At 33.2% G+C, this 18,869-nt stretch overlaps 1 protein-coding gene across 4 annotated transcripts in view; it reads right to left on the minus strand.

Annotated features, from left to right (window-relative positions):
* LOC144852516 (serine/threonine-protein kinase D1-like) overlaps nucleotides 1-18,869 on the minus strand; it is a 29,709-nt gene continuing 10,840 nt past the window's right edge. For 2 of the 4 annotated variants that reach the window (XM_078710363.1, XM_078710362.1), the window contains exons 6-18: nucleotides 16,489-16,566; nucleotides 14,156-14,227; nucleotides 8,984-9,140; nucleotides 8,109-8,232; nucleotides 5,760-5,837; nucleotides 4,469-4,745; nucleotides 3,918-4,061; nucleotides 3,555-3,661; nucleotides 2,876-3,037; nucleotides 2,303-2,401; nucleotides 1,618-1,778; nucleotides 1,288-1,480; nucleotides 1-587 (exon numbers count right to left, since the gene is read on the minus strand). In XM_078710363.1, coding sequence (XP_078566489.1) covers nucleotides 405-587; nucleotides 1,288-1,480; nucleotides 1,618-1,778; nucleotides 2,303-2,401; nucleotides 2,876-3,037; nucleotides 3,555-3,661; nucleotides 3,918-4,061; nucleotides 4,469-4,745; nucleotides 5,760-5,837; nucleotides 8,109-8,232; nucleotides 8,984-9,140; nucleotides 14,156-14,227; nucleotides 16,489-16,566 — 1,835 coding nt within the window. In that variant the 3' untranslated portion in view covers nucleotides 1-404. The remainder of the gene's footprint in view (nucleotides 588-1,287; nucleotides 1,481-1,617; nucleotides 1,779-2,302; nucleotides 2,402-2,875; nucleotides 3,038-3,554; nucleotides 3,662-3,917; nucleotides 4,062-4,468; nucleotides 4,746-5,759; nucleotides 5,838-8,108; nucleotides 8,233-8,983; nucleotides 9,141-14,155; nucleotides 14,228-16,488; nucleotides 16,567-18,869) is intronic. The other 2 variants (XM_078710364.1, XM_078710365.1) reach the window with 2 other exon arrangements.

An 18,869-nucleotide genomic window follows, 5' to 3' on the forward strand; every position in this document is an offset into this window, starting at 1 on the left:
ATAATAGTGACATTCAGCATCTATATATTTATACATATGCTAATGCTGCAGAAAACTACAGCAGAAATGCATTAAAATGTTCAAAAACTGCAAAAAATCACGAAAGGTTTACTCTGTATAGGGCTTTTGCCAACCTGACGTTTTCAATACTTTTTCGAATCTGTCCAAAAGGTAATACCACACTTGAATGTGAAGATAGTTGTATCTTGTATTCTTGTGCATAAACTATTCCGTAATTCCCTGATGGCTTCAAATAGGGCAAATTAGGAAACATTGTTTATCATCTCCATGGCAACCTGGAATTATCCAGCACTTGTGTGCCACAATGCTATTTCTGTATGGTATCCAAGTTCCATGCTTGTCTTTCAAAATTACAGAGTGTATATTTCAAAATTTTGTCTTCTCTATAATGTGCTGATACGGTCCAGATGACGTCCGGGACTGAGCTGTACACGGTTTGTGGGCGGTTCCTTGTCTCCATATTCACGTGCATAATTCTCCCATCGTGCATCGTCGCTCTCGTGTGTGAGGTATCGTTCACCAACTTCTGATTCCAGTTTGCGTAAATCTTTCCAAAGCGTATAGTTCTGGAAAAGATTAGATTATAAATCAGATTAGTTTAACACTGGATACGTAATGTGCTTTACATATAATAGTAGTATCATAATAAGGTTAAAGATCATATGTTCTAATAATGTATAGTTGGGATTGTATGGCGAAATTACGTGCATAACACCATACACATCAAGATATTTATTTAAATATCAATATTATAGTCATCCCATCGCCGAGAAAAGACCTCTAAAATATCGTGCTATCTCATCTCATCAACAAATAATTCTTGGTCCTCTCTCCGTGACGCTTGTCATATAATGCTTTGTATTTCTTTTATCTTGTTTACAGTCGATCAGGCCTAGCCTAGGTTTAGTTAGCCAGGCCTAGCCTAGGCTTAGTTAGCCAGGCCTAGCCTAAATACAAATACATTAAATACAATTTGGTTAAACATATTACACAAGAAACTAAAATCACGAAAATAAAAGGTCGCGAAATAGTTAAAAATGTAAAATCTGCAAAAATGTTGGGCTTTATAGTATATGTTTTATTTGGACAGTTTATCTGTATTGAAGTTAAATTGAATTATCTTCCTTGTCTATGCTGGCATCTTGTTGGTCATACTATCTTGTCTCTCCATCCATCAGTCTAAAAACTGTCATGATCTAGAAATCACAGAAAACAAAGACATTTACGTATTGTTTACACAAAAAACAATACTTAACAAATGCTTACCTGAAGCCAAGCATGTGATAGACACTTATCAACTGAATATCTTTTGCGAATTTTCACTTGTAACAGATTCCCTATCAGGTCTATGGCTTCATCTGATATCTCCTTCCATGGATTCGGAGGGAACATGAATGCAGCATTGTGTATCTGATCCGTTATCTCCTCATCTTCATTGAATGGAAAGGTACCACTTAAGCTGGTAGAAAAAGATATAACAGTATTAACCAGGGGCGGATCCAGCATTATAGATTAGAGGGGGGGGGGGGGCAAAATTTTTTAAAAACAATCCGTCAGGTTGCAGAAAAATAAAATATTTTCTAAAATGACATTTACCTTACATAAATAATAACGCCAACAGACCACATATCCAGCGATCTATTGTAACATTTGTTCCTAAGCACTTCCGGTGCTAAGTACGCTGGCGTACCAACCACTGACCTCCTGAAGGACTTCTCTCCTATGATTCTGGCAAATCCAAAATCACATAATTTCACCTGAAAGAAGGTCACATAAAGTTTGATAGTGTAGACACAGCTTTAGCCATTTATTGGTATATAGCAATAGTTGTACTACAACTCTATAACATATACAGTAACATCATTACAATATTCATATATAGTGCCAGCCAAAATTTTGTAAGCAACAAAAACAACAATTTATTTTTAAAAGTTAGTTATCTATTTACTACAGAGTACTATTTAAAGATGCATTGTCCTCCAAAAAGTGAAAATTAATTTAAAAAAAAGACTTTGAATAGGCAATTTCTCAGTTTTAATCAAGTTAATCACTTTCGTAGAAAATGTTTTCACTAAGACAAAATAAATGGTTAAATTCAACCAAAAACCCAACCTCAATTTAACTTTTTTTTTTATAGGTAAATTTCTTTTTTTCGATCCAACTTTTGGTCTAAGTGAATAACTACTTTGTGAATATTAAAATAGCATATTTCAACAAATTTTTTTTAGTCGTTGAAAATATATCCGAGTTATGTACTATGAAGATGAAATTAACAACTTACCTGGGGAAAATCACCCTCTGATGATAATAGAACATTCTCTGGTTTCAGATCACAGTGAACAATATTCTTTATGTGTAGAAATTTCAATGCTACTAAAATCTAAAGGGAAAAAATAAAGTTATCAATAGAATTAATAACATTTCAACTAGAAAACAAATATTCAAATTCTTGATCTAGTAATACTAATCTGCATCTGTAAGACTAAAGGCAATAGATTGGACACTGAAGGGTCAAGAAAATATGGACATCTGTAGGACACATGAATCTTCACCAAGTTCAACAAATTATGATATTTTTAATAAAAACAGTGAGGTTTTGGTTTTTACTCTTAAAAATGTTCAACCGACTTTATTTTCTTCACTGTTTACAGGTTAACTTGTTCTCTATAAAGCCCTGTCTACACTATCAAACTAGTTTGACAAAAAAAGTGTGATGTGCCCAAATATGGTAGTGATATGCCCAAATATGATAGTGACATGACATCATCATATCCATATATGGGCATATCACATTTATTATGTTCACATAAAGTTTGATAGTGTAGACAGGGCTTTACTCTCTCTTTTCATTTACCTGATGAATAAGAAACCTGGTTACTCGAACATCTAGTCTGCCTTTTACACTAGATAAAATCATTTCTAACATGTCTCCTTTTAGTTTCTCCATTACAACAAACACACGTTCTGGAGTTTCAAACATTCCCTCCAAATTAACAACGCCACAATGACGAACTTTCTGTAAGATGAATTTAAAGGAAACATATATACAGTACTATATGCAGAAGAAGACTGACATTTGCAGGACACTGTCTTCGCAATAAAGAAGAAATTATTGCAGATGTTCTACTGTGGCAGCCAAAACATGGGCTTGCGCAACATGTTAGACCAGCACTCACATACGGATACTGGTATGTAAAAGAAAAACTGGTAGATAAGAAATTATGGAGGAATCTAGTCATATAAGTTCCGATATGTCTCAGACTAGTATGGTGTATTGCATTAAAGGTGGGACGAGCACACAAAAGATTTTAAAAAAAAGAGAAATAGATTATGTTGATATAAAGTTTGTGGTACACCACGTATATTACTTCTGAAAAGAACTGTTGAGTTTTTCGGAGCGAGGACTATCAAAGCAAAACGTCGAGAAACTCAACAGTTCTTTTCAGAACTAAAATATGTGGTGTACCATAAACTTTATATCAACATTTGATTTCGCCATGCAAACCTTCAAGCAATAGAAATAGATTACTTACATGAAGAATAGCCACCTCGTTTTTAAGCTGCGTTTCTTGTTTGGTTGGGAATCGTAGTTTGTCAATAACCTTAATCGCAACGGACCTACTTGATGTTCGATGTACACCTGATTTGAAAGAAATGTCAAGAATGGTTACACACTCCTTTTTAATAGTTAAATAGTAATACCAAGTAAGCCTACTGTTGTATTTGGTTGTCGTATTTTTATGTTTCTGTACAACCTCAATTCTTTTTTTTTGTTATCTGTACAATGAATTTTTAGATTAAGTTTCTTTTTTGTTATGGATATATTATGTCATCATGGTATTTCCAAAATAAAAAGATGAATGCATGAATGAATATTTAAAATAAAATAACTCTACCTCCATAAACGATCCCAAATTGGCCAGATCCCAAGATTTCATCTGGAAATATCTGATACACTTGACTTATATCTTTTTTCTCTTCTTCACTATCTTCATGGTTAAATATGTAATGAGAAGACTTTGACGCAGTGGTAGGCACACCTAAAAACAGAAATACATGATTACCGTATATCCTCAGGTATAATCCCACTTCTGGTCTAATCCCACCTCCCTACCTTATGTCCGATTTCACAAACAGACATATCCCTGAGTATTGACTTTTGGTCTTGATGTAGGCCTCTTTCTAGCCAGTTCAGAATTGTTTTTACAAGAAATGCTTAACAATCATGTTTTTTCCTGAATCAGGGATTCCCGGGGTATAGTCCCACCCCGAAAGTCGGCCCACTATCATGTTCTAGTTGGTGAGATTATACCAGAGAATTTTTTTAAATACATGAGTTTCCTGCCAAGTGTATGACAGGAAAATGTGAGATGTAGACAATCGTAAATTCTGTTGAATTCAAGTAATACATATATAACAATATAAACACAAAAGTATAGATAGTTACCGTTACTGGATGTACTAGTTACACTTGTTGAGCTCTGTTGTGGAGTAACTGGCATCAGTGCCTGACGGATTGATTTTTCCCATGACCTAGCTGCCGTGATTCCATGTCCTGTTTCCGCCATGTTACGGTCCGATGGTTCTGTGCTGGGTCTACGTATATCTCCTATGTAGTAAATAACACCTTTCGTGTGAATCTCGAAGTAGTGGCTAGCACGGGTCTCAGGAGCGGCAGTGCTCTTTGTTGCCTCTACGCAGAGAATTTCTGATAAAGGTATTTCCTGAAAAAAAAACGTAAACAGTTTAAGCTATGTTCAAGCTATGGTCGCATTGAGCTTGAATTCCAGTCCGGTGGCCAGATAAAAACAAAAATTGTGTGGGGTTTAGAAATAGAAACAGTTCACACTAAATCATTCCGGATTCTAAACAAAACATACATGTGCATGTGTGATATAAAACGCTTAGATTGAATCCAAGTTCAGTGTGAATGTGGCTTCAAAGAATTCAGCTTAATTAAAATTTAAAAATATATGGCCATTGTGTTTTGACAATGTAAATTAGATAGAACCAAAGGATGCACAATACAGTAGATACTTCAGATGTTAATTAAGATAAAAACAACAATAATATAAGGTCAGAATGCGCAAACAACTTGCTACAATATTGAATCTACATTAGCGTAAATGAAAACATATTTGTTTGTTAGGGATTACTTTGTGTAAATTATTGCAATGTCTGTTGCATATTCTTCAAAAATAGCCAAATGCCAACTTTATGTCAATGGCTACCAGATGTATATGAAGATTGTTACTTGAATCTGTACCAGAGTAGGGTTATATTTGTGTTTCTTTCTGTATTTATTAGCAGGATTACTCAAAAAGTTATTACCCGATTTTCATAAGATTTTAAAGTATGGTTTCATAGCTGTATGGGAACACGTCATTAAATGTTCATATACCTAGACGGAGGTTTGCCCTCTCTTATTGCCCTTCTAGTTTGTGTATATTTTCATCATTTTGGCTGCTTATATATCATTATATCGTACAGTATATGTCACCAAACCTCCTTGTGGCAACATTTGTACAACAAATGAAGGGTTTAAATTAGGAAATTCTAATAGATTAAAACAGTAAAACTCTGTCTACACAATCAAACTTTATGTGACAAAAAAATGTGATATGCCCATATATGTTCATGATGATGTCATATCACTACCATGTTTGGGCATATCACTACCATATTTGGGCACATCACACTTTTTTTAGTTTGATAGTGTAGACAAAGCAGTGTCTTACCTTGTAGTATCTTGTAGTATTATCACTCTGATACATTGTTACTGCTTTGCTGTCCAATCTCCAATAGTGCCTCTTCCGCTGTAATTCCACATTTTAAGAAAAAAAAATTGGAAAAATGAAATATCAAATCTACGTCTCTAAAAACTGAAAATCAGATTGCATAATAAAATATTTTGAAAGAGTAGGGCAGAGTTTGCCATGTTTGGTTCAAAGTTCTTCTGTAGGCTAGCTCATCTACTGTCTAATTCAAATTGATTTTACAACTTTTTTTATAAATAGGGTATTCAAAATAACTATTATCGCTCAGATCACAGACCAACACAAATTAATAGCAAGTACTGTATGTAACATGGTATTTCAAAATGTCACTAGCTTGTATATTAGGCATCACATGCATCCAGTTGATTCAAAGTACTTGGCATTCAAAATGTCTCACTAGTTACCCCACACATAGGGATTCAAAATACTTCAAAGTTAGGCTTCCTTGGCAATTGTCTCACTCGCAATACAATAGATTGTATCTATTGTATGTATCTCACGTAGCCAAATGAGTTAGGCTTCCTTGCACTTGCCTCTCTCGCAATACAATAGATTGTGTCTATTGCATGTACCTCGCGTAGCCAAATGAGTTAGGCTTCCTTGCACTTGTCTCTCTCGCAATACAATAGATTGCATCTATAGCATGTACCTTGCATAGCCAAATAAGTTAGGCTTCCTTGATATTGCAAATCAGTGCAAAAATATCAAATCTGTTTGATCCATTATGGTCAAGCACACCTTTGTAACTGGTCAAGCATACCTTTCTAACTGGACAAGCCAAATGCTTTTAAATGTTCTCCTAGTTGTATTAACATGCTTGAAGCCTACAAACACTTTGTGCAAATCACAAATACACAACAGTGGGAAAAATTTGTCAAGGCTAACCGCACCACTTTCCAGAGTAATTAGGTTCTAATCTACAACTAATGCACAATCTATTATAATTGGTCTTTTATTATTGAAAATGAACACTTTAGATAACATTGACCATCCAACATCATCATTACAAAGGGATATCTCGCCCACCAGCAACTTTCACAGTCGGGAGCATGGTCATTTTTAAGTGCTGGTAATGGTTATTCACTATGAAGTGGCTGTGAAGGTATTTTGTATTTTGATTACAGAATACTGGTACTGCAGTACTGCAAGAAGCAGTATTTTAATTGGTACAGTAATTTTATGATAAAATGGATTTGAAGCATAATTAATATGAATCTTGGCTGAATTCAATTTTCACCATAATCATAGAGATATTCTTCAACCCACATTAGCCTAAAATAAGCCTGTTCTACACTATCAAACATTATGTGACAAAAAAATTTGATGTGCCCATATGTGGACATGATGTTATATCACTACCATATTTGGGCATATTACTACCATATTTGGGCACTTTTTTGTCAAACTACTAGTTTGACAATGTAGACAGAACTTAAAATAAACTCACAAAGCTAGATGTTATATCATAATAAAACCTAGAGATTTACACCACATTAAATTATAGTATAGTGGTAAGTATCTCCGCCTGTCACGCAGAAGACCGGGGTTCAATTCCCCGTCTGGGAGGCTTAATTTTTGATGGAGTAAGAGCAGTTTTCTGTTTGGGCTCATGCCTATTACTTGCTCCTGGCAAGATGAATTGTAAAAAAAATATTAAATATTATTATTAGTTTAATTAAAACAATAATGAAACAAATTTTCTTGGAAAATGAAAATAAATCACTGTCAAAGCACTGCTTGACTTCCAAGAATCTTACTTTTTATTGCATAATTTGATGCTAATGTACCTGCATGTTTTGAAAATAACTCATTTGTGGGTATTTTCCCAAGATTTTAAATCACATTTGCTTTTTAAACTCTTTAATTCATAAATAGAAATTAAACTCTTAGCTCTTTCACTATGTAGGCCTATTTACACAACTATAATGCTAACCCTAGCTTTAGGCCTACTCTTCTTAATTAAAAGAGTCAGGAGTGTTGAATACACGTCTAGCGACGGTCGCGGGTTGGTTGCATCTTTTTTTCTTTTTTTTTTAGAATTAAGGAGGATGATTAGCCACCATATTCACACCCTACTCCCTCTAGATCCGCCACTGACCTATTTTTTTTAATGTTTCAATATTAATTTTAGCCTGAACTTTCACATTTTACCCTTTGCATGTAGGGTAAAGTATACAACAGGTTTTCAATTGTTTGGTTTGATTTTGCCTTTTGAAGAATAACGAATAATTGGAAGAGGCAGACGCTGGATACGGAGGATTTTCGTAAGCATATTCACAGTTTTAAATTAAAAGTAAGAAAATATTTTACCATATTGTCTCTACTGGTATAGTGTACCATCCAGCCTTCTTTAAGGACTTGCGATCCTTTTCTCTTTGTCTGTTTTATAGATTGCACAATACGCATCAGGGGAATGTTGTTACTCTCGTTTGGACTGAAAGAAAAAAAAAATAAATTGCTTAAATATATTAGACTAAAGGTTGGTGATAAGATTCACATTCCTAATCCCGGGTTATGGGTCAAAATCTTGATCCAGATATATATTCCTTTAAAATCTTAGGTAGGGAATTATACCCATTCATTCATTACAGATGTAGAACCAGTTTAAAAATGTTATAATATAATATAAGAAAAATGCAACTACTATATGAAGACCAAGAAAGGATGTGTGACAGAATGTGTTGGACTACTGGGAGTTCAAGTACAATGCCCATCGCATTGCTTGTGTCCTTAATAGGCAAGACACTTTACCTACATTGCCTCTCTCTACCCAGTTGTACAAATGGGTACCCGGTATAAAGGTAAAAACACAACTGCACTAAGGCTGCATTATGGGAGTATGTTTTCATTTGTGTTTGATCCAAATATAACCGGGGTAATAATATAAGACGCTTTATGCATGAAGCGATAAATAAGACATATTATTTAAAACAGAATTTGGAATTGGTATATTTCTATATTTCTGTCTCTGTCTATGGTTTTGGCAATTTTTCTTTTGCCTTGTAGCAATGGTATACCTAAAGCGTGGTTCCAACTAGAGACACAACGGAAGGATGTACGCGCACTGCAAGCAAGTTGACTAATGACAAGCCAATGTTCCATCCATCGCTTGTGATTGGTCAAATTACATACGTTACGTCCTTGCGTTGCGTCGCTAGTGGAAACCAAGCTTCACTGTAGTTTACCTCAATGGTTGCGGAGTACTTTCGGTATCTGGTGTACTACTACCTTCCTCTTTTTCTTCAACGTTTTCAAATTCACTTGTGATGCTCTCCGCTAACGAACTACTGGTTTCCTGATCCTCATCAACTGATGTAGGCTTTTCAGGAAATTCATCATCTCCTGTTGACACAAACAAGTTCCAATAATCAAGACTTAGTTTGAATTTCTCAGGTTTTAATAGTTAAATATTACCGTATATCCTCGGGTGTAATCCCACTTCTAATTCTACCCCTTACAATAAGTCACAAACATATCCGGGTATAGTAGTATTAGTATAGTATTGACCTTTGGTCTGGCTAGTTAGGATGAGTTTTTACATGAAATGCTTGAACTAGGGTTTCCCCAGGTATAGTTCCACCTCACCCCCGTCCCCAAAGTCGACCCAATTCTGTGTTCTAAGGCGTGGGATTATACCAGAGGATATACGGTAATATCAATAATTTCTGTTAATTCAGAAAATGCTAAATTAATTATTTTACATATTTTAATGTGTAATGTGTTTTAATATCATTACTTCTTGAATTACCATACCAAGTGGGCTTACAAACATATACATTATTCTCCTATTGAACTTCTATACGAACACTCCCTACCTCAATGTATAGAAGATGACAAACTGTAATATGGTTGATACAGTACAGATATTAATATAAAAGAGCTTTTGAGACGACCAATGACCTAGAAACATGTCAGGCCATGTCAATTTATTTTGTGGGAAGTTGAACATGTTTCCTTCTCGCAGAAAAAAAAAACACGGTTTTGGTGGGTTCTAGGTCTAGGCAAAGTCGTCGCAAATTACAAGTTTGCTAATACGTACAGAGAAACCATCATTGTTTGCAGCCAGCCCACAATTCCAATTTACAGTTTTCACAGCCACAGAAAAAAAATTTAAATCTCGAGAACCTAAGGTTTTAAATGCTAGTTTGTGCATAGAGATATTATAATGGTTATCTGTCTATGTCTAACCATCAACCATGAAGGATTCCAAATAATAAATACGAAATTGAATGTACACATTATCAAATGCCACAAAATACAAAAACTTAAGGAGCCTCTCAGTGTATCTAAAATAACTAACCTCCTTGGTTAGACATAAATAATAGCCAGCTGTATGTATTCCACAATATAGTAATAAAACATATCTTATCAGCTTATATCATCTTAGGTACATTAGAATAGCTGAAAACCTTCATAGCGCCATCATCATTTCACAGGCAAGACATTAGTTTGAATGTTAACAAAACATCGTTGAAATTGAATCAGTGGCTGTTTCAACAATGCATGAATTACAGTGGAAATTGGTAATTTAGTATTACATAATACCATACAGCTAATTACCTATGATTATCCACAAACCATTGTTGTTATAAAACTCATAGGGATAGATAATTAACCTACAGTGAAGTACTATCGGATTACAAAAATTTAGATATAATAGCTAAATAAAAAATTACTCGATTCAAAACTTAAAAAATAAAGGCAGATAAAATCAATTTTTGAATATATTTTAAAATTTCAATATAATTATTCACTTTTACCAGAACAAATTTAACAAAAACAATGATTTGTTTATAAATAAACAACAAGGTAAACAGCTAATTTAACCAGAAACACAAGACAAAGGACTTCTGGTCAACAGTGTTTTTCTTTTGCAGTTTTATCAGGTCAATATTTCTTTCAAAAATCAATAATAATATTTTCTGGGATAATTTGAATATAAAAATATAATTAAAATTTAATTTCAGTTAACTCTTCCTTTAACTCTTCGTCTGGCCAAAATATCTGGTCTCCTGTGTTAAAGTCATATAATGCCTTTTGAATGGGTTGGGAGTGTCTACGGTTATAAGAGAATTTTAATTTTGGCAGAGTCCACAGTAAGTAACATATTAAAATTTACAAACCACAGCATAAACATATGGTCAGCTTTTATTCTATTATAAATTGAATGAAAACAACAAGTAGATATTAACGAATATTCATTAAATTGTTTATCTTATTTTTTTTATATTTTTGTTTTGTTTTTTGTTTTCAGCATTTATAATAATAATAATGGTAGTCTTATATCGTCTAATACATTGTTTCCAAGTGCTTTACACACAAATGATCCATACAATATCAATCAGTCACAGGATGAGAATTACATTAATATTTTCTAATCTAATTCTACTCATTTAGGATTTGAACCCAGGAGCTTGGAAATAGGCAAGAATCTTAACCCTATACAGTATAACTAGGGAAGAGTGTGCACTCTTCCCTGGTATAACCAACCCCAATTATACACCAATAACAAATGATCTAAATCTAGACACTCAGAAATTCCAACTTTAAAAAAAAAACTGATTGTTTATAACATGTGAGCGCTAAAAGTAGTTTTAGATAATAGGTTGACTGAACCTAAACATGAGATCAGATTTGAATGAGTTTTATTCTTTAAATTTGTTAGTACTGTATGTGCAATTTAAACAACCTAATATAGTATTACAAAGAAATCTAAAGGCCACTTTGAATTAATTTCAACCTATAGATAGATATGGGTAAACATTACAGTTCCATGATAAATACACATTGTTCTTCCTTGAATCATGGAGTAAAGCTTGAATTACAAATGCAAAACATACATTCAGTTCTAAAATGGCACTAGGCACCAACGCGTACTATTAAATAATATACTTCTTGTACTGTATTTTCTCCCCTAGTTATAGTGGTATGCCCACCTGTAACCTGTTGATAAAAAACTCCAATCTCTACTCCACCCACACTTTTCATGGAATCTAAATTTTAACTGGTATAACGAGGAACAAAAGTCAATTAAATGTCCTCTTTATATTTTCTCTCCTATGTATACAATGTAATCTTATGTTATAATATTTGTTGATGTGCATTAATCTAGAACAAGGTGAAATCCAGGATTTTATTAACGGATCTGCCCTGGTACAGTAGCAACAAATTGTTAAAAAACGTTTTTCCTGAAATAGATACAAGACAATTCTTGAATGGAAACACCCATAAGGAATATCTAGATTTATCTTTTTAATGTATACATACAGTATATTAAATTTGAAAACGGTTGACAAATTAAATAAAAAAAAACAAAAATACTAAAATCAAAATTGTCCAAGTTTTCATAATAAGTCGATAGTAGAAATGGTAATAATGATTATGATAACGAGGATGATAATGATGAGAAATGTACTATGATAGTATGGCAAACCTCTTGCATTCAATTATGTTAATTGAAATAAGCACCTTTTAGACATTTGTACTGCATTGTACATGTTGTAATGTGCTCATTCATGCAAATCAATTGACCTGCTCGGTCAATCGGAACAATTTTGTGCAAACTCACTGACACCATTAGTGATGTTGATGACAATGATGATGACAATGATGATGACGAGAACATGACAATGTTGATAAAAAATAATTATTATATAAAAGTAATCAAATTTAACGTTTCTGATGTTAAATGTTTTAGTATCGCATCGTGTTAATTTAATATTACAAATTGTTGAATTTATTATGTTAAATAGAACACTTGTTAGACGCGGAATTTTGTTAGAGAGATTACAAACACTGTACTGTGTATGTTAGTCAAGCATATTGACCGGCAGAATTGGAACTATGGAAGGACGGGCGTCGTACAATCAATACTGAAACTAAATAATAAAATAATTGTTATCAATAAGAAACAAAAACTAAAAAAATTACAAAAATAATAAATATTTCCAACATGACTAGTTGGTATAATCTTCTAGCTGTACTGGATTTACTTTCCATTTACATGTAGATAGCGATGGGTGCACATGAATGCTGTTAAGCTGTGCAGATGTGGGCGGGGTCGCCGTACAATTGTAATGCTCAAGTTTGAATCATTTAAAATTGTACCCACCCTAAGAACATTCTTTATTCAAATAGAGTAGACTCAAATGTATGGATGGTTTTGGGAAATTTTCCAGTTTTGAGAGTGTTGACTATATATAAATTCTTAGAAATCTAGCCACTTAACATTAAAGTGTTAAAAACTTTCCTTTTTGCAGCTAAGGACATCTCTTTTACCGTTACTTGTAAGTACTTATAGTTTCCATAATTAAATGAAGTATATATAGATGGTTGTTAATGTGTGATTATACTACACATTTTAAAAACGACTAAACAAAAAAATTCACAAATATCAGTTAAAAGTAATACAGTGCTTAAAATAGACATCAGACAATGATGTCACTCTGGCTAGTGTTGTTAGTGGCAAAAATAGTAGTATATTTAAGTCATAGCATTATATTAGTAAGAGGTATAACAGAAATTATGATGACGACAATGGTGATAGTAATGATGTTGGTGATGATGACAATGATGATGATGATGACAATGATTATGTTTATGGTAATGACGATGATGATAATGGCAATGATTATGTTTATGGTAATGACGATGATGATAATGGCAATGATTATGTTGGTGATATGATGACAATGATGATGACAATGATGACAATGATTATGTTTATGGTAATGACGATGATGATAATGGCAATGATTATGTTTATGGCGATGATGATAATGGCAATGATTATGTTGGTGATAATGATAACAATGATGATAATGACAATGATTATGTTAGTGATAATAATGACGATGATGATGACAATGATTATGTTGGTGATAATAATGACGATGATAATGCCAATGATTATGTTGGTGATAATGATGACGATGATGATAATGACAATGATTAAGTTGGTGATAATGATGATGGTGATGACAATGATGCTGTTTGTCATTATAATGTGATGTTATTGATGATGAAAAAATAAATAAAATGATGTTTTTGAAGATAATACAGGATAATGAGAGGTTGTTAATTTCATGCTATTTGCCAGTGGTTGTAACCACTTTGAGTGCAAAAGTGTTTTCTTTGATAGAACTATGTGGTTATATCTGCAACTCCTTATAAACAGCAGTAAGGGTAGTTACTTCACATAAGCTATCATTTCATGCTGAAAAATCCACCTCTATCTTTCATAGCAGTAGACACAAACAAATTAATACGATATTAATTATTAGCTGATGTGAGTGGGACTTGAAGCAGCATAGAACTGTGTTATTAAAAGGTTAGGATCAGCAAACCGAACTACCTACCTTCTTGACTCATAGACGACACATACCACACAGGTTGACCATCATCCGTTTCTTTAAGACTACCGCACGACCCTGAGAAAACACCACACATTCTACTCTATCAATTTTATACGACACATTTTAAATCTAGTAAAGGTTATCTATCGAATGAAAATTTAGTATAAAAATTGTAAATACCCATCACCAGAAGAGATTCTAGTATTAAGAAACTTTAAAACACTAATTAATGCTAAAAAGCCAAGCACCCTACTCTGAATGAAGTTTAAACTATTTACGAGTACTACAGCTTGAGGCTCGGTAGTAATACACAGGTTAAACACACAAAAGACCTCAGATAGTCAAGAGTAACATGATTTATACACAGCAGACAGTACACAGAGTGTTGAAAACTCAATAAAAATAGAAGCATATAGTTAGATATTCTGATTAGACAAAATGTTGGTGTCAATAGTCAGTTTGAAACATTGACAATCAAAAGCACAAACAAGCCTAATAAATTAATGGTTAAAACATGGAGGAAATATAGATGTAGATAGATAGATTAAAACAGATGATCAAATGAATAATCTTCAGCCTAGAATATCCGGCTTCAACCCCTTCCACCATCAGGACACTAGGAGGTACCAGGTAACTACCAAAAAATTACACCCACAGTCCAAACCGTCTTGAAAAACAGAGAACCTAAAGAATGCAATAAAATGGATTTCCCAGAAAAAAAACCAAACCACTCACCGCTGTATGAAATTACACAAACCAATAGTGGTGTTGGTAGTCTATGAGTGATAGCTTACCTGGATGAACCGACATAGGCCTTTTCCCCTTCAAGGGGAGAACATAACCGAAAAGTAAAATTTTATTCATGAACTCCCCTCCAAGACAGTGGTACCGCCCATGCGCCACGCCCTCAGGTGGGCGGCAACGCCCATGCATACCTCACCATTCCACGAGACGTCGGTTATGTTCTCCCCTTGAAGGGGAAAAGGCCTATGTCGGTTCATCCAGGTAAGCTAGTCACGTAATAGACTAATAATTACACTAAATTCTCTTTTAATTGGATAATCAACTAAATACAATAGCTGATGTATATGATTTGAAAGACATAGCTATGACTTTTAAAGGTTTGTCTACACACACTAGTTTGACAAAAAAAGTGTGATGTGCCCAAATATGGTAGTGATATGCCCAAATATGGTAGTGATATGACTTCATCATGTCCATATATGGGTACATCACATTTTTTCCAGAGCTTAATGGCGTACATTCACACACCACAATTTGCAGCAGTAGATGTGTTCATCGTCAGATTATTTGTATTCTTCAACAAACCTGGTTTAATTTTAAGCAAGATGTACATTTATGATGTTGACAATTACTTTTATGTGGATGATGTCCAAGATGGGGATAGTGTGGAATGGGATAGCGTTGGCGCGGGCGGGGCAAAGGCTGTTTTCTTGAAAAGAATGGTGCCATACTTTTTATTTGGTTTGCAGCTATGGTATCTCTTATAATACTAAAATGAATGTATCTACATATTTATTATTACAGTATTTTTAGTATTAAGTATTTCAAATGGTTTTACCATGGATGAAAGTGTCTTTCAAATATTGAGGTCTTAGTATATTCAGTACTACTGTACTGTCCTATTATTTGATTTAAAAGTTTTTGTTATCCTGTTTACCTATGTGAATAACTGTTACCATAACAATAGCATTCATGCATATTATAACATCTGATTATTATGGTTCAATAAACAACAGAAATGACACCCCTATTGTAAAATGGTTTAAACCACAATCCTACGCATTACGCATAAAGAAAATCTAACAGCCATTGAGTGCTACCAAACCAACATGCAACCAGAATACCACAAATAACACTACAGTAAAAAAAAGTGTAATCTAATAACCTTTTCACAATATGTAGATAATTTATAAATTTTAAAAGCAATAATAATAATTTAGATTATGTTTTAAAAATTCTTTGAATTCCAATAATATTAACTTTCCATTATAAAAGTTTTTTATTTTTTTTAATAAACTAACGAACGAGAGGCATAACTGAATTCAATTTGGACTAGGCAGAAAATTGAATACATTGTTTTTAAATTGAGTGTGAAAAGGATATCAGAATCTGTATCATTGAAAAATGCAAAAGAATTCTATCATACACCAGAAAAACTAAAATACAATTTGTAAAAATAAATTGCAGGCAAAAAACATTGGTATATAAATATATATATATGCAGAATGAATGTATTATGTACTGCAGCAATCAAATGTACTGCAGCAATCAAATGTATCACAGTATTTTCAGCATAGATTTCTTAAGATTACCTTCTCTGAGTGCTGCTTCTCCCAGACAGTCCTTAGCAACTTTATCACAGCATTTCTTATGACAATTAAACTTACAATCTAGAAACAAAACAAAAAAACATTTTTTAATGAATTATGGGGATATAAATGTTCCCAAGAATCCAGTGTGTTTACTACACCTGCGTTCCAAATGCCCACTCGGACGAGTCATTGATAGTACTTCATTTCCCAAGCCATTGGTCAACTTCACGGTTCATTGCATTTAGGCTGGCTTAAAGGGTCTTTCACACCTGTTCCAGCACGGTTCCGGCTCGGCGCCGGTAAATCCAATCGAACGTCAATGTTTCGTTTTTACGTGGCTATGCGCATATCGATTGGCACATAGCCGTGTGGAGAGTCGTGAAAATGAAACATTGATGTTCGATTCACCAGACCGGAACCGTGCCTGAACAGGTGTGAAAGAGCCTTAATTCATTTGGAATACCATGCAAGGTGGTCAAAATTTTGGATGTTCCAGAATCCCTAAAAAAATCCCTAATTATTTTGTACATTATTTTAATTTATTTATCTTTATAAATTCTATTTTTTTTAAATTAAATTTTATTTGTTGCATGTTTATATCTTGTCATATTGTATTTTTGTGAGGGTCTCTAATGATCTAGATGGACCACTCGTAAAATATTGTTGAAATAAATAAATATTTATGCGATATGCAAAAATACATTAATCGTTACCAGATTTGATTTACTCTGAACATTGCAGTGTAGTAGAATGAAAGATTTTAATATCACATATGCTAATATATGAAAAAGTAATTCATTTTATCGCAAGTCCTTATGGAAAGAATGAGCTTATTGTGCTATTAACATAAAGATATACAATGGCATATTCATTCACATAATCTATACCCGGGTAATGATATACCAATTTCATGAATAAAACATAATGTAGTTTTCAAATCTTATGTTAAATAGATCAGAAAAAATTGATTATTTGATTCAGTCTTCTTAATTCTTCAAGCTCTGTTTACATCATCAAACTAGTTTGACAAAATATGGTAGTGATATGCACAAATATAGTAGTGATATGACATCATCGTGTCCATATATGGGCATAACACATTTTTTTGTCACATAAAGTTTGATAGTGTAGACAGAGCTTTAAAAATTGATTTATTGCGAGTTTACTAAAGATTTTATAGTATAGTAGTCGATACCTGGACAATTCAAGTAAAACAAAATTACTTGAAAAACATTTAACCCTATCATTCCTTGTCTTAAATGTACGTTTTATAGTAAAATATGATGAAAAAGAGAGAATTTGTATCGCAATAGCTCCACATAGTATTTAATTTTACATAAAGTGCAGTTTGTGACCTTAAATTAGATCGAAAAAACGTAGGGAATGGGACTTTAAATATATATTAAATCCAAATTACTGAAAAATGAAAATGCTATGGGTATCAGAGGTTGAAATAAAAATGAAATAAGCAAAAAACTAAATGAAAACTGTAAAGTGAAATAGCCAGAATGAAGTCCAAAGAATTCGGAAAAAACACTATTCCTTTGTCAAAGAAATATTAATAACAATTATTAATTAACGATCCTTCCCCCAGAAGTTAATGGTAAAACCTTGTTGCGACTATCCCCCGAAGATGACACTCCTTCTGGCTATGATCTAGGCTATCTATAGCCATATTCAGATGATCATAAAGTCGAGAATGGGATTATTTATACCCAAGGTGGGATTATACCTGGGGAAATACGGCAATTAGAAATATAAAATAACATTTTACTGTGAAAATATTTTATTTTCAAATTTCCGTAGAGCTCCCAAAATAGAATCATTGATGATTATATTCAAATTACATATCTTATTATACAGTACTAGTTCTGTATAACATTCCAGTTGTTTATTATTTGATAGAGTATGTGATCGTATGATGCTGGTACAGTACAATATTAATATCTAAATACTAGGCAAATTACTGAGAAAACAACAGCGGCTATCTCAATGGAGATATACAGTAAATTGAATAAGCAAAAGGCTAAATCAAAACGGTAAAGTAAACAGTTTGAAAATGTACTAAGCTTTCGGAAAACACTATTCTTTTGTCAGGGCTAATGAGAGTACAGTACTTGGAGAACATGAATATTAATAATAATTATCTGAAAGATGAGGGCTTATCAATTTTATCTCTGTTGCACGTGCATACAATTGAGAACTAGTGATTTTCCGCCGTACCATGCCGAGTTAAAGAGTTGCTATCCAATCGAATTTGAACAATACCGTGAAAGCTCGGGTGAATGTTTAAGACATATCAAACAGAAGGTTTCAAGTTCAAATCTCAGTTGGGGTGGCTTTTTTCTCATTTTCACAGATTTCATTATCTTTATGTTTAA

Source organism: Antedon bifida, chromosome 9 (assembly GCF_963402885.1).
Source record: "Antedon bifida chromosome 9, ecAntBifi1.1, whole genome shotgun sequence".
NCBI classification, from domain to species: Eukaryota; Metazoa; Echinodermata; class Crinoidea; order Comatulida; family Antedonidae; genus Antedon; species Antedon bifida.